Source organism: Tursiops truncatus, chromosome 16, assembly GCF_011762595.2.
Source record: "Tursiops truncatus isolate mTurTru1 chromosome 16, mTurTru1.mat.Y, whole genome shotgun sequence".
NCBI lineage: Eukaryota > Metazoa > Chordata > Mammalia > Artiodactyla > Delphinidae > Tursiops > Tursiops truncatus.
In genome coordinates, this window is record NC_047049.1 from 6,411,748 (window position 1) to 6,428,672 (window position 16,925).

The 16,925-nt window shown below is 39.0% G+C and overlaps 1 protein-coding gene across 6 annotated transcripts in view; it reads right to left on the bottom strand.

The window, feature by feature from the left end:
- The window catches only part of EDRF1 (erythroid differentiation regulatory factor 1), a 39,866-nt gene that overhangs the window by 15,582 nt on the left and 7,359 nt on the right, over nucleotides 1-16,925 (bottom strand). For 5 of the 6 annotated variants that reach the window (XR_012326824.1, XM_019940238.3, XM_019940237.3 and 2 more), the window contains 13 exons: nucleotides 15,456-15,557; nucleotides 15,067-15,188; nucleotides 14,248-14,359; nucleotides 12,583-12,730; nucleotides 12,381-12,489; nucleotides 11,954-12,065; nucleotides 10,068-10,325; nucleotides 8,249-8,320; nucleotides 7,798-7,948; nucleotides 5,430-5,618; nucleotides 4,903-5,103; nucleotides 3,060-3,278; nucleotides 1,184-1,407 (listed from right to left, as the gene is read on the bottom strand). Coding sequence is in view for 5 of the 6 variants with exons in the window: in XM_019940238.3 (XP_019795797.1) it covers nucleotides 1,184-1,407; nucleotides 3,060-3,278; nucleotides 4,903-5,103; nucleotides 5,430-5,618; nucleotides 7,798-7,948; nucleotides 8,249-8,320; nucleotides 10,068-10,325; nucleotides 11,954-12,065; nucleotides 12,381-12,489; nucleotides 12,583-12,730; nucleotides 14,248-14,359; nucleotides 15,067-15,188; nucleotides 15,456-15,557 (2,019 nt within the window). In the remaining variant the exon portion in view is untranslated. The remainder of the gene's footprint in view (nucleotides 1-1,183; nucleotides 1,408-3,059; nucleotides 3,279-4,902; nucleotides 5,104-5,429; nucleotides 5,619-7,797; nucleotides 7,949-8,248; nucleotides 8,321-10,067; nucleotides 10,326-11,953; nucleotides 12,066-12,380; nucleotides 12,490-12,582; nucleotides 12,731-14,247; nucleotides 14,360-15,066; nucleotides 15,189-15,455; nucleotides 15,558-16,925) is intronic. The other variant, XM_073793813.1, reaches the window with a different exon arrangement.

The following is a 16,925-nucleotide window of genomic DNA, read 5'->3' on the forward strand; positions in this document are numbered from 1 at the left end:
ACATGTTGCCCACATTTCCTCTCGAGTCTATCATCAGCCCACCTGAGTGTCTTATGACTCATGTGAAGCATAAGGATGCATTTTTTTCATTTGTTTTCCTTTCTTTCTAAATGAGAATTACAGCTTATATAACTAGCAAACTAGAAAAAATAATCTGAAAAGTCTATGGATAAAAAATTTGCTGGGTTTGATTGTATAAAGAAGCAACCCTTCCCACCTCTGTCACCACTATGCTGAAATACATGGTCATTGTATGTAATCAAATAAAATCACACTGAATTCCATCACCCAGCAATAATTTCTACATTTCTGGTGTGTACTTATCCACTTTTTCTGTGTATATGTAGGCTTAAAGAAAAACAAGGTCACTTTTTTTTTTAAGTTCTCTATGCAATGAACATTGCTCACTAATGTAATTTAAACAGCTTCAAAGTTCTCGACTAAATGAGTGTTCTTGTACCTCCCCCAACGCTGGATATTACCATTTGCCAAAAAATGTTCACAATTTGATTAAAAAAACTTGATTTTTAAATTTCATAAAAGTTTAAATTTTGAAATTTTTCTTACATATTAACCATTTACTTTTTTTTTTTTTTTTACACGTATGACTTTTTTGTTCAAGGTTAGTTGTTCTTCTATTGGGGCAGTTTATTTTCAATGATTCTTAATTGTTCTTTATATATTAAGGATTTATTAACCTCTGATCTGTCATGTATGCTCTAAGTATTTTCCCTGGATTGTGGACTGCTTTTCAATTTTGCTTTCTGTTGTGCATTTAAGAAACAATTTTTATGCATTTGAATTTATCCATCTTTTATGTCGCAATTTTTGCTCTTTGTGTTACGCTGCAAAAGTCCTTTCCCATCCTATCAGAGAACCGCCTACCTGTATTTTCCTCTGGGACTTCCAGAGTTTCACTTCTCTGTGTAGATCTTTAATCCATCTGACGTGCTCTCACTACACCGATGTAATTTACTCAACAATTATCTTTCCCTACCTGTCATCTTCACTACTAAATTCTCAGTATTCTTCCAGTTTCTAAGTGTTTTAATGATCTGTCTAGTCCTGTGCCATCACCACAGCTGTTAATTATTTTAGTTTTATAACCTTTTAGTGGAGCTGTGGCAAAGTGTAAAGGACAATCAGGTGTGAATAGATGAGGTCCAACATGTAAGCAAGTTACCTTATTGTAATACAAGCCTTCTTCTGGAGAAAATTCACGTTTAAATTCATCACCTGCACCACAGTGAGCCTGTGCACAAATTCGCATGAGTCGTCCCGTGTTACATAATAAAAGGGCAGCATTTGTGACATCGTCAATTGACTCAAAGTTGTGAATTCCCTTTTCAAAACAAGAAAAGCTTTTTTTCCACAACTGCTGCTCTGCAGTAGACACAGTTTTGCTCACTTCACAAAAAAAGAAAGAAAACAATTGTGTAAGCAGGTATCAGTGTAAACGCACCAGTGTCTCTCGATGAGATGATGAGAGCGTGGCAGTGACAGGATGTCTAGTGGACCACCAGCCACCTGGACCCACTGCAGTGCACTATTCTCATCACACCTGTGTCCCCCCCGCCCCCCGCCCCAAATTCATGTTGAGGCCCTAACCACAAATGTTGACTAAGGTCTCATTTATGAGGTCATAAGGTGGGACCCTGATCCAAAATGACTGGTGTTTTCATGAGAGAGAGAGACGTCAGGAACACACACACAGAAAAGACCAGGTGAGGACACAGCAAGAAAGTGGCCACCTGCAAGCCAAGAAGAGAAGTCTCAGAGAAATCCAACCTTGGACTTCCAGCTCCACATTGTGAGAAATAAATTTCTGTTGTTGAAACCACCTAGTCTATGGCAGCCGGGCAGACTGACACAACACTCGGAGTCCCCTTCTCTATTAACCAGATGATATTAAAGCAGGCATATAAAAACATCGAGCAAAGCACTATTGCATAAAGATTCAAAAGACATGGCCCCATGAATTTCAAGAGGCACAGTCCGTGTCTTCTCTAATTCTCCTAGGTTTCTGACAACCACTTTTCATACACCTTCACCAACTTCCTCCTCCAGAGGCACCTTAAAAGCATAGGTTCTTATATCTCAATTTTAAAAATGTATTATATACCTATAAATAACAACAACAAAGCACAGGTTCTCCCACCGGCAATGACCTCTGTACCCCTGTGGCAAGTACAGCTCACAGATCAACAGGCACACAATAACTTATTCAACCTACCTGCTGTCCTCAGTTTTATCTCTGCCCTTTTGGTTTCCCATGCTGTGTGTACAGCCTCTACAGTTTCACCCATTCTCATGGCTTCAACTATCACGCCTATGTGAATGGTTCCCAACCTATGCCTTGCTAACCCAAAGAGCTCTAAGCACACATTTCTAACTGACTACTAAATCATACCATTCAGGTACATGTCCACTGGCTTCTCAAACTCAACATGGGCGCAGTCCATTCCCCTCTGCCTGAATCACTGAAGACCACTCGCTGCTCCTCTAAACACCCACTGGACACTATATCTTTGGCTCCTTCCTAACGCTGCCTACTCCAGTCGAGACATCCCACCTTTCCCACATCTGCCTGCTGCAATCATATCATGTTGCAATCTGCCCAACTACACCTTCTTCCCACAAGCCTTCCAAGAAAGCCACAACTTCAAGGAACGTCTTCCTTTCCCCACTCCTCTACTGTACGGCATTTGTACTTATAGCATTTTTCAGAGATTTGTATTCATATCTGGCTTCCCAGCTCGGAGAACTACGTCTTAGCCAATTACATATCCAATATAGAGCCTAGCACATGGCTGACTGTCCAACTCACTTCTGAAGTGATCAGATGGAGGACGGAGGACAGTGAAATGATGACTCCCAAGGGGAAATAATGTCTTTTCCTACTTTTATTCCTTGAGAATTTAATAATAAAAGATTCTTTAATAGTGCACCCCTTTATGACATAAAATCAAATGCCACAGTTCTTGGCTTGAACCATGTAAAATCAGCATGATTTTCTAAGAGAACGGGCAATAAAGACAGGACCCCAGAGACGTACTCACCTATTCTCTCACTCTGTAATGCGGCAGCCTGATTCATGTAAAAGACACCGATTTCATTTCTAATGTTACCCATTCTCTTCAATACTTGTATATACTGTTCTGGATTTTGACTTTTTAAGTCACTAAACTGCAAGATTTCATTAGCAGCCTCATAACATTTACAACTAACTGAAAGTTGACTTTCTAAGTCCGTAGACAAATCAGTTGCCCATGCAAATCCTTAAAAGAAGAAAAAGGAAACATCACCATGAGTCATATGAACCCTTCTTCCTTAGTATCTAAGTAATCTAATACTTTTAAGACAAAATAACATATAGTAAAATTATGCTTATACCATAATATGCAATATACTATAAACATAGTAAGATTCAGTTAATACAACTAAAATTTTAAATTTCAAAAGAAAAGATCTCTGAATTTATTTTAAAAACTATATTTTCTTGGGACATTCATGTTGGATTAAAAGAAATATTTTCCTGCCTAAAAACAACTCCCAAGACCCAGATTTTACCAGGTCCACTGCTTACTGGTACAGACCTAAAGTTGTCCACTGATACAAGGTAAACCAGTTTTTCCTTTTTAATTACTGGAAACAGTTCTTGAAATAAAGTTCGGATTGCTACAGAGGCTAGTTATGTACATTAGAGTTTGCCAATGTAAGTTTATGTCACTGAAGAAGCTGACAGATAAGCTCTCAAAGACTTAAACGTGCCCTCTAGTGGAGACTGGAGTAAACTCAGGTGCAGGGCCCAAAAATTCAAGGAAGAAAAAGGGTAGTACTCCTGCTGATAACTTTCAAGGAGCACATCACTCTTACAAAGAAGTAAATTATATGAAATTAACATGATGGGAATGGCAAAAACAAACTTAAGGATTTTATCACCATGTTTATTAAAATAAAATGATTATTTGAGAAACTCAGAAGGGGAGAAGGGGAGAAAGAGGGCAAAAAACCCCCATAATAATACATTTCCTCCGCCAGTATACCTCTCTAGATGTTAACAGTCCAAAGTTTTTTGGGATGTGGATATAAAGTGATATAAACGATTTAAGAGCATAATAAAACAACTCCATACATTACAAAAGCACCTAATGTCTCACTTACTGCCCTAATTGCAAGGTGCTTATATATAACTGTACTGAGCTAAGAGGGAGGGATACTGCTCTGCAGACTAAATTCTCCTATCTTCCAGGTTTAAAATCTGACAACTCCAAAAACAGACAGCTGTGAACTACATTTAAAAAATAATGATCACTGGGGCTTCCCTGGTGGCGCAGTGGTTGAGAGTCCTCCTGCCGACGCAGGGGACACAGGTTCGTGCCCCGGTCCGGGAAGATCCCACATGCTGCGGAGTGGCTGGGCCCGTGAGCCATGGCCACTGATCCTGCGCGTCCGGAGCCTGTGCTCCGCAACGGGAGAGGCCACAACAGTGAGAGGCCCACGTACCGCAAAAAAAAATAAAATAAAAAAATAATGATCACTGTATCTTAGCCCTCAGGAACCATTCAAAAGGTGAACCATTCAAAAAGTAATCATCCACTTTTACCAACTGTTACTCCTTTTCAAAAGAAAATCATGGCGTGGTTAGCTGACTGAAGGGTTTCCCAGAAAAACCTTACAAAGAGAGAAGTGTAAAAAGTCAATACGATTGTCTCCAGAGACTATTTTTTAATTAGTTCTAGTTGTATAATTACTAATTATAAAATACTTCAAAACCACTTTATACACAAATACACAGGATCATGTTCAATTTAACATTAAGAAATGAAACAAAACAGCAATACCAAAACACTAACATTTCTGGCATTTTTCTGAATCAAACGATGAGTCTCACTGGCATACCTTGACAACTGGACTCCCTGTGGAGGCTGTGTAATATTTCCTGGTCTTCTTTTGTTTGATAATTAAACTCTTCAAGGTGTGCCGCTCTATTATTTGCATTCTGGGCCAGCATTAGTTGGATATCACCACAGAGTGTTAAATATTGAGAAAGAAATAGCAGCACTTCAGAAAGCATATTGGTGCAGAGGCAGCAATAAGTATCTATGTGGAAAGGGTAGGAAGGAGAAAAAACACAGCACATTAAAAATGAAGGAATACAGTAAAAATTAAGAAAATCTGTTACCAGCTGAAAGCTTTGTACCACTATCTAAGTTTATTTTATGTCACATATCACATATGACTTCATGTATTTCAAAATGAAGCGATGTTAAACCAAAGTGGAAAATACTAGGAAACATATACAAGATTAGAAAAAAAAATTTTAGTTAAATTTAAAACAGAAATAGGATTAAAATTTCACTGATTCAGATGCCTTCTCCTTCTCTCTTCCCAATGCCTATTAAATATTTTCATTTATAGTAACTTACCATGGCTCTGCAAAGCTAATTTAATGTATCGTAACGCTCTTCCATATTTCTGAAGACTCATGGCAGCATCAGACAAAACATAATAGGCCTTTGATGACTTGAGAATCAGCTGGAGTTTCATTTTATGTTGCCAAGAACCAGGGATCATTCCAGACTGACTGGAATAATTACCCTTCTGAAGGGAGCCCACTACGACATGAGGGAAAAAAGGCAGCACATTTTATTTGAATATAAGTCTCACTGTAAAAAAAATTTTGCTTCTTGATAAAAACCCTCCAGGCCTAGGTACTATTAATAGCTACAACAAAACTGGTAAATACTGTATCTTACTACTTAAATGCAATGAAGTAGAATAGCAGTGTTTTGACATTCTCACTTGGGATTTCCAAAGGCCTGCTTCTCCGTAGCTGTCAACTCTGTCACTCTTTCAGGGTCACTAACATAACTAAGCTCATGACTGACATCTACGTCCTTTCTCTAGTCTATGCGTTGACCTGCCAAAAAGTTCACCTTCCTAAAGCACAGCTTTAATCACAGTGGAACTCCTGTTCTAAAACATTAAAATGGCTTCTCACCACTTATTCAATCATGTCTCAGCATCTCAGCCCACTTCCTAAGCTCCATTTTGTTTAGCCTTACCTCCTTGTACTCCACGCCTACTCTCCACCAACCAAAATCAAGGTGCAGCTTGTTGTCTACATAAACCCTGTTTTCCCTGTATCCCATCTGGGTTTACTGCTTCCTCCACCAGGAATACTTTCTAAAGTCCAGCCCATTACTACCCTCTTCAGCCAACAAATGTCCACTTCTGTGCCAAGCACCGTGCTAGGCACCAGAAACAGTGACATGAAGTTATATGGCCTCTGTCCTTGAAGACCCCACAGACCAAGGGTGGAGATGGGCCAATAACATAAACCACAACAAAATATATTAAGTGCAATGACAGAGAGAAGAGCAAAATGCTGTGGGAACCCACCCCCCATCATCTCCCAGCTTCAAGATGTCTCATTTTATTTTTTTTAAAGATGTCTCATTTTTTGATCAGCTCCAACACTTGAGTCTTTCAAAGCAATGAAAAGTACTTAGTCTCTTATGGTTTTATTTGTGCATGTATTTCTTTTTCCTCTGCTACTGTTATGCATTTTCTATATGCGAGGCATTGTGAGAAAACCAAAAATGAAGAAGATGAAGTTTTGCTCACAAGTGTGTTCGTGTGTGTGTGTGTGTGTAAAACCATTAGACACAGCTGATGATGACTGAGGCAGGCCTCAGTTAAGTGCTCACAGGACAGAGTGGTGAGGGAACCAAGTAATTCTGGGGATAGAGGTTAGGACGGAGACCTTAAACAAGAGCAGGATTTTCAACAGCTGAGATGCGGAGGAAGGAGGAGACAGAAAAGGCATTTCAGAGAAGAGAACACCATGAAGGAAGCACAGAGACAGGGGTCTCGAGTGCTGGTGTGGTCCTCCTCACTGTGGGTAGACTCAGGCTGGCACATAGGAAGCACTACATAAATGCTGGGGAAATGAATCCTGCCACGCACACTGCCCCCCGCCCCCTTATGTTCATGAAGGGAAGAAAAGACCTTTTAGAAAGCACTTGATACTATTTTAAACATACTGGCTTTCAAAACACTTTTTAAAATAACTGAAACTGATTTAAAAAAACAAAGGGAGGGGGATATGGTTGGAAAAAGAAATACAACTTAGATTAAAATAAATGAGAAATTCAGGACTTTGACTTCAAAGTCCACATGTTCCTCATGAAGTGATGTTCTTGAGGAACAAATCAGACCCTTTATAAGTGACTCCTGCAGCTTATCCAAGTGCCGTGAGGAGACAACGGCTACCACGCCTAAGGTGCTCATTATGTGCACTGTTCTAAGCACGCTACATACATCAACTCACTGAATCCGTGTAAGAGCCCTTTAAAGTAGGGACTATTACTGTCTCTACTTTGAGAGAAAACAAGGCTCAAAAAAGTCAAACAACCTGCCCTAGTGAAGCTGAGATCTGAAGCTGTGCGGTTTGGTTCCTAAGTCCTTGTGCTTAAACCCTTGACTGCATCTACTGAAGTGGGGCTTTCTCAGGAGAACCCCACCGTGCTGAAGGCATTAGTTCCTCACAGCAGGTAACAGGAGGAAGCAGGTTCCTTATGTTCTTCTTAGAACTACCTATAAAGGATCGAAATTATCCTGTTTTATTTTATATTTCAATTGAAAGGATATCTTCCCCCACTTTCCATTCACATGATATCCTTTTTCTGAATTCCTTTCAATGAATGCCTTAATTGACCTAAGTCTGCTGTTGAAAAGGCCTACTATATTATTCCGCTGAAAAGGCCTTATTTGCACTTCAATTCAACTTACTTTTGTCCAAAAACAAGGCCATCTGCTTCTCCAGACCCTCAGGACCCCCCCTTGTGGATTCATCTTCATATTTTAGTGGGATTGGGGTGTTGGGGTCAGCGGCAGGGAGGTCACTTTCTTTTTTGATGCTGCTGTCCACAGATTTTAAACCCTTTAAAAGAAGAGAAACATTTACTATACGTGTCACTGAACACCAACTGGAAACTAAATATAAGGCAATATCTGGACTACTAGATACATTGAGGAGAATTTAAATTTTGAAAACAGACTTTAAAAAACTACTACATTTGACCTGAAAATTAGGAGACATTAATTTTCAACTTATGCTTAAAGGGGGGGGAAATCACAGTAGAATATCATTCAGAATAACATGTAGGCACCAATAAACAAACACTATTTGCATATCAAGTACAAGTTTTACTGAAACGGTGCAGTCTACACTGAAACTTACCTCCAGAACGTAGGTAAGCACAAGTCTACAGCGCTCTTCTGTGTCATGGCAAACTGGAAATGCACAACTGGGCTTCAGAAACAAACATTTAAAATTATTAATATGCACTGATATGACAAATTCCATCTCCTGGGAATTACTAAAACTCTACAAGTCAATAATTTTGAAATTTTCTATATATTCAGCTTAGTGAGGTATCTGACATTTTAAGGCTAATGCACTGTTTAATTGCAGAGTAAACTGATATAAGCATCAACAAAAATCTTGCTTAAAAAGATCTTCCAGCATACATGTTGCTTTAAGTACTTAAAATTCAAAAAAATAATTCTATTACAACAAAAAAAGCAAGAATGAGAGTAGTAATGTTTTAAATAAATGTATACCTAATCCGATAGGTGAGCCTGACTCCTAATCAGCACTAGTTCTTGGTAACACAGTTAATAATATCATCAATTTAGCAATAAGTTAACAAGTATTGCCAATGGTCTCACTGTATAATTTATATACCTAATTAGGAGGAGAACCAGTTAACAGCCTCCATCTACTAAGTGATATCATGTGTAAGAGCTTCTGCGAGGCATTCCATTTGGTGAATTTTATGAGGCTGGAATTACCATTCTCGTTATACAGAGAAGTAAACACAGATGTTAAGTAATGTGTTCAAGCACTCAGTGAGCGAGTGCTGAGGCCGGGGCTCTGGAGCCATGCTGTCTGTACTTCAAAAACTACTGAGATAAGGCAAAGCTACCATGAAAGACATGTTTATATGAATACTATGACTGTATTTCTGAGTGCTTTCAATATTGATAGAAAGTGCTGTCTCTGTAAAAAAAAAAAAAAAATCTGTAAGCATACCATTCTCCAAATGTAATCACATTCTGTTACAATGCAGTTTCCCAAATACAGGTAGCTTTTACAATCAATGTTTTTGTTTATAATCAGAAACATTTTTTTACTGTACTGCGGGGTTCAAGCTGCAAGTGCACTAAAATTCAGAAAGACGGTTTATGAGAGACAGAAAAAAAGGCAGTGGGGCTAAGGTAAATGAGAGGAGAAATGAAGGAAGAGAAGGTCAGAAGGACAGGCAATGTTTTGGGGTGACACAGAGGTGTCCTCTAAAAACCTATTTGGATATAAAATTTCCACCTGAAAGTTAAACTCAGAGCTTAAATTAAGAGATTATCTATAAATATGACAGGAAATTAATTATAATTTAGAAAAATGAAACATAATTACACTGTCTAGAAAAAGATGGATGGTATGACAGTCAACACAATTGACACCAAGAGAAACCAAAAGGGAGGAAGCTCTTAGGGTCTTTCGGGCTGTGACCAGAGAAGAGACATGTCCAATCCAGCTGACATGGCCACAGTCACTGAAAAGCACCATCCTGTAGCACAGGGACAATGTGCCAGATTTCTCCACATATGGATCAATAATGAGCCACCCATGTGCTCTGATTCTACGTGCACCAAGCAACCTACACATTCAGTCTCCCAGCAACACAGCAACCGGGAAGAAGTACCATGGTGAGCAGCGAGGGCTGCACACTGGTCACTGGAAAGGAAAACCTCCCACATAAAAATTAACATATTGATGTGGTTTACACATCAGCCCACCATAGGTCTGCATGTGGATCAGTTACCCTGGGACAACTATAAAACCAAGTTTCAGAATTCATAGAGCTAATGATTATTAGACCCTAGACCATAAAAGATTTACTGAAGTAATGCCATCTCTTGAGATGCTAACTGTATTCAATTAACGATTGTTTGTTTTTCCATTGATGAAATTTTAATACAAATTTCAATATGCTTACTCTGATTTGATGAATGGATTTGTATTTTTCTGGAACTGACAATTCTCCAACAGACTTAATTATAGCTACTGCTTTGTTATCATCTGATGGATCAGAACAGGTGCTGTAGGATACGTTTTCATCGCTGTCTGGCATCTCCTCCTCCTCTTCACTATAACTTTCATCAGAATTCTCATTTAATGGAGATTCTGAACTTTCTTTTTTAGGTTCATCCAATTGGAAGAGTTCTGAAAGCATGTAATTGGCTGAAGCAATAATCTTATAAAAAGAAAAAAATATAAGTAACTCATCAAAATCGAGCATTCTAAAGTGGAATGAATTTTACTACTGTACTAACAAATTTTAAGAGACCTGCAGACAGGCTGTTTCCACCACAGATTGTTAATACACACTGAAATGTTCCTGTTTCAAAGTACCAATACTCTGAATGTACTCTGTAAAATCCTCATGGGTTGATATGTTTATTTCCTAAAATTATTCCATTCCCAGCCCTCTCTCTTAAGAAAAAGTGGCAAATGTATTTCACTGGAGACAAGTTTTCACGTATAAAGTGTCATAACTAAAATGTTAGCAACACATCACTCCGTATCAACCAAGAAACAAGAATTTCTCTTTACACGCTATGAACTAATTAGTTTATCTTTAATAGGCAACTAATATTTACTATACAACCTATGGTTCCAGGGGGAAAACCTCCACTAGCTTAATGAGGGAAAAGTCCAGAAAATCTGGTTTCTCTTAAAATTAGCATTTATATATTAGCATTTATTTTACTCTACTGTTTAGGTAATTCTTAGTCTCAGACATGAAATAGTCTTAACACTATTTTTAACTTATTAACCACCATCACCTTAATCAGCAATTAGACATTTAAGCCAGAAATTGCTTTGCCATTTTTCTTCAAAAACAGTTTATCTTGGTTTGGTCTCTAGGATAATCTTTATCTCCAAACTGCACGTGGCCACAACTAAAAGGAACTTGGATCTTTAAAAAAAAAAAATCACAGATACTACATATCTCTTCTGATTTAAACAGGACACAACTATCCTTACACTGAAACATACAGTTGTCAAATTCAGACACCTGAGGGTAATAAGGGTGGTGTAAAACCATGGGCACAGAACTGAGGTTGTTTTAAGACACGCTTTTATATACTGAGGTACAGGATGTGGTCCTTATTCATACTGACATTCATGTAAATGGATCTTTCAAGAGACTATAGTTTTCCACCTTTTAACAGTGGTAATACAAAGGAAAAACAGCACTACTTTATTAAAATTGTGTGAATTGTAAATTTATAGAACAGTGCTATCCAAGAGAAATGTGAGCCAGACACAAAATTTAAAATTTTCTAGTGGCTACATTAAAAAAAAGTAAAAACTGGTTGAAATCAATTTTTTCTTTTTTTTTTTTTTGCGGTACGTGGGCCTCACTGTTGTGGCCTCTCCCGTTGCGGAGCACAGGCTCCGGACGCGCAGGCTCAGCGGCCATGGCTCACGGGCCCAGCCACTCCGCGGCATGTGGGATCTTCCCGGACCAGGGCACGAACCCGCATCGGCAGGCGGACTCTCAACCACTGCGCCACCAGGGAAGCCCGAAATCAATTTTTAATATTACACTTGATTCAATAAACAAAATATTTCATCATGTAATGTGTACACACATGCGCACACACACTCTTCAAGATTCAGTGTGTATTCTACATTGAAAGCACATCTCGATTCAGATGAAGCACACTTTAGTGCTCAAGAGCCACACGTGGTACCTGGCTACCAAACTGGATCCACTGGGCAGCTGCAGACTATGAATTAGGCGGCTTTAATGTCTAGGCAACAATTCTCTATCAGAATGCCAGAATTCTTTTAGAGAGCATATGTTAATCTTACTTGAGGATGCCTGCCTTTGTCCAGCAATTTAACACAATTCAGAAGCAGGGTTCTAACAGTCCCATAGTGTTTCTTATTTTGATTCTTCTTCATCATCATGTTGCAAGCAACCCTAAAAGAAGTTCATATCAAATTTACTCCCCATTCATCGTTCTCTACAAGACTCAAGTCTAGGCACGCTCTTCTTTCCTTCCAGTGGAATAAGGGCCATAAGAAACAACTAAATGTTGTGTTTTATATACCTGCCCTCCCCCTTCCCCATTTATTTTGGAACAGTATATAGGTGTATATATACATACATACATACACTTTTTTTAAACTATGAAAATCTAAAAGGTATTTAAAACCTTGGCGTAGATAATGTGGCTATACACTTAAGAATTGTAAGTAAGGCTAATTCTTCATCTTAACTTCTTAAAGCACTCACTTATATAAGAGAATAGCCACTGGCATTGTGAATGGATTTTGGTATTTGTCTTCAGTTTCTTCACAAAGAGTAGTGAGATCATAGAGCTTCACTATATCACTGCCACTTGCTGGGAAAAAACAAAAAAAACAAAAAAACCAAATAAACCTCACTTTACAGTTGCCACTCAAATCAATTACTATTCATTCAAGAATTAGCTTACCTTTAAATAGCCAATAGGTATGTCCTTCTTTGGTACAATTAGATTTCAAAAATGATAAAATATTCTGTGCAATATCTTTTATGACTTTAGTAGAAAAATTAGAGTTTTCCAAATTGGGAATCTCTTCTGTCTTTATCATTTCATACTTCTGTAAAACAGATAGAAGATAGTTTAAGAGAAAACCTACACAGCAACACTTCTCTTATGAAAAAGCGACCAAACATACGAATCCCGCAACTAGAGACCTACGCAGCATGAGAGTTTAAGGCACTGGTTTTTGGTCTTTTTTCTGCCCTGATACTCCAAAGAAATCTGACCCATCCCTGCCAGCAATGTGGTGGTTTACCACAGGAATAATTCTCAAGGGGGAGTCATCACCTGATTTTGAACCACACACTTAGGCAGGATCTCATTTCTGTCCTAACCATGGAACAAGTCACACTGTACACTTTCTTCTATTCTACCCTAATGGTTTTCCACTGGGAAGGTGGTAAATGAAGGCAGACTTCGCCCAGTAAACTTTCTCAAAATATGTATTTCTGGCTTTTTTTTTCCCCTGACACTATAGTCATCTGGGCAGTGTCTCCAGTGTATCCTCTTTTCCCCTTGAGCTATGGAGTCTATTCCTTTACAGAAATGGAGCATGGCGTGTGGAGGCAACAGTAAGAGTAAAGGCTGCAAGGCTATTACTATCACGATTTTTTTTTTTTCCCCGGTATGTGGGCCTCTCACTGCTGTGGCCTCTCCTATTGCGAAGCACAGGTTCCGGATGCGCAGGCTCAGCGGCCATGGCTCATGGGCCCAGCCACTCCACGGCATGTGGGATCTTCCCAGACCGGGGCACGAACCCGTGTCCCCTGCATCGGCAGGCGGACTCTCAACCACTGCGCCACCAGGGAAGACCACTATCACGATTTTTAAAGCGCCTCTGTAGCTTTAGCTTGTCTTCTGCTTACACTTCCCTAAAGGCCACTTACCGTATTTTCTGAAGTACTCTAAGACTAGAAACTACAAATCAGTTGGAAAATAGACCAGATCAAAACAGAAGTGATCTCACCCTTCTCTGATCATCCAGACTCCTGTGTGCACTACACTGTGAATCCTTCACCCACTGTCTCCAATTTTTCTCTTTGCACATTCTTATTTCCCATTAGGTTAAACCGTTCTGAGTAGTGACCAAACCTTATTGTTTTTCCTCCAACATTTCTGATGGGGACAAAGTCCCTCATAAATAGAATATGCTCAATAACAATTTGCTATATAAACTATTTACTTTTATGCAATGCTGGGGCCTTTCCTTAAAACTCTGCATAAACTGAGTAGGTATTTGTATACTGAATAAACACCTCTACTGTTAGGACACTTTCAGGTAATTACTGTGGGTTCCTGGCATTAAAATTACAGTTCTCTGGCTACAAATATAGATTTTAGTACTGTATTATGACCTGCCCACAAATTACCTGTAAAATTAGACTCCTATAACATCTAGAATTCTGATATCACCAACTCAAACGTGAAAACACTCAAATTTGAGTTTATCCATAGCTATCTTCCTTGCCAAAATACACCTTAGTATTTAACAGTCTTAAAAACTTTAGTGAGGTACTTTCTGCTCCAATCTGTATTTGAGAGATTATTTTAAAAGTTGCACTGTATCTATCTTACCTGTACAATTCCATTTACATGAAAACACATGACAAGCTCTGGTACATTGCATATCAAGTTGTCCAACCAATAGTCGATTCCAGTTAGCACATTAATTGGTTTGTTGTTATCCCTAAAAATACACATTTCTAGTGTTATTTGATTTAATTAAGCTGTTCCATAATCAATCACCTGAGACTCATTTCCCCCATTAAAATACTTTAATCTATTCTCCCTAGTTGGAGAATGCCATTTATGCTTTCTCTTCTGATGAGACACGCACATGTAGCTTATGTGGTGTGTTGTACTTAACATCCTTCCACAAGCTTTTCTTGGACTTCTAATGGGTGTCCATCAGAGTTTTCAGTAAGAATAGGAGGAACTACGACAGCGGATGACGGGGAGCCTACTGCACGCTCTTCACACAACCTGAAGTGAAAGACTGACCAGCATGCATCATAGTGCCCAAGTCAGAATTCACATGGACTAGCATGAACACATACACCTGGAACATTAAAAAAATGCTCACAATTAGTTAACAGAAAGCTGGTAGACCATCCCCTTGACTAGTTAAATAGACTACATTATATTCTCACAAGTTGTAGATTCAGACTTAAGACTAGGTCAGCACAGCAGATCTCTGACTCCACTCACTGAGGACTAGAATGAAAAGCCAGCCAGAGGGCTTTCAGCATTTGCTGAAACACTCCTTCCTTACTGCAGCCATTTCAACTGGTGGGGCAAGAAGGGAAGTGAAAACAACTAGAAAAGGCAACGATGCTGGAATGGAGAGGCGAAAGCAGATGGAAGGCTGATCTAAAGGGACACGAGCCTGGTTACCTGAGGCGCAGGCTGACTGCTGGGTATCTGCCTCCTCCAAATATAGGCATGTTGGAGCCAACCAGCATATGTATGTCTTCAAACGTCCATAAAATATTCCGAGCAAAATCATTTTTAAGACCCTGTGATTTAAAATCAAACAGAAAGATTATATAATAAACAGGAGATCAGTAATCTCCCCCCATGATCCACAGAAAGACTAGAAAAAGGAAAAGACAAGGGAGACAAGGTAAATTAAAGCCACAGAGCTATAAGATCACAGAGATGCTTAGAAAGAGATTCAGGATCAAGTGGATTTCTTCCCCTATGAATCCAATTTAGACTAGTTTTTAAATGACGAAGTAGACTGGGGATTAGGTGTCTCACCTTGGACACCACGAAAAGCATACCTGACTGTTCTCCCCGTCATTGAATAAAGTAGTCAGGTTTTGTTCTTTAGGTGCTGAGGCCACATGCCCCACTATGTATGAGGGTTCAAGAGGCTCACCTCCCTGTGAAAAGTGCAAGGATAAGGAGTGATTCTGCTGCCGTAATTACTTTAAAATGGCCTACTGTAAAAGAGTATCACCTAAACATTCAAAGCATACACATCAAATCTACTCTTGTAAATCAGGGCTAATACAAATCATTAACTCTCATCACTGGGTGACATATTTGAGCTCCTAATTACCGGTTACTATAATAAGCTAATCACATTTAGATCTTATTCAAATAACAATGAAAGATTATTTTAAGCTTTCCAAGCTTTTTTCCTCTTTTTTTGGGTGAATAGAAGAGCACTGCTCTTTCAGCACACCCCATCCCTACTGGATTAAAAAATTCCTGAGAAACCTCAGCCGTATTTTTGAGACACTGGTCATCAGAACAGCCTCCAGTTTCACATTTCCTAGTGTGTGTTTCACAGAAGTCTAGTCCCTGGGTGAAAAATTTCTGGAGTCAGGTTTGAAAAACACTGCTTACCAACGATTTGCTTTTGGAGAGTAACAATTCTTATTACCATTAAAAAGCCCCTAAGAGGTCCTGCACTGGAAAAACCTACTTCGCCTCTGTATAATCCAATGTTCTCACATGTATCTGATCTCATAACACTTTCTTATTCTTATTAGATTCTGTGGAATATATTTTGAAAACACATAGGAAGAGGAATCTTTGACATGGGTAAACACAGTCCACCACTCAACTTTCCAACCATAAGGGCAGTTGCCATTAAAAAACATTACTTTAAACCTTTGAGAAACATTACTTTAAACCAAGATGAGCATGCACATGAGCATGCACATGTGAGTGTGTGTGTGCATTGCTTATTCCTATGTGTGTGCTAACAGGCCTAGCACCTGCCTGCAAAGTACGTATAACTGCAAGCATGGGGGGGAATCTCCAGTGCTTCTGCTATGTCTTGTCTTCTTTTCAAAGGATCCTTAAAGGATTTCAAACACTTATTATATTGTTTATTTACACAGACAAGTTATCAACCCCCCAAACTGTATTTGCCAGGTAGCTGCTTTAGTGGGAGTTTGGGCTCTAGTTCATAATGTCCTCAATAAAGGTTTGGCTCACGGCCATACCACAGAGACCTACTTAAACTCTATTAATGCTTAACACAGGCCTCAAACTAGCCGTTTTAGTGTTGGGAGCAAGAATTCATGAGGTGATAGCTTACGAACAAAATACATCTCTAAATGTTGAAATTTAAAGATTTATATATGTTATAAAAAGTATTCTGTAAAAGATTATTTTTAGGCAGGGTAGCTCTACTTAGGAATATGCCATTGCTAAGACAACCCGGCTGCTTACAGGGCCCTTCTAAATGTGGGGGATACATGGGCACACTGGAGTAATGCTGTGAGAACAGGCCTCTG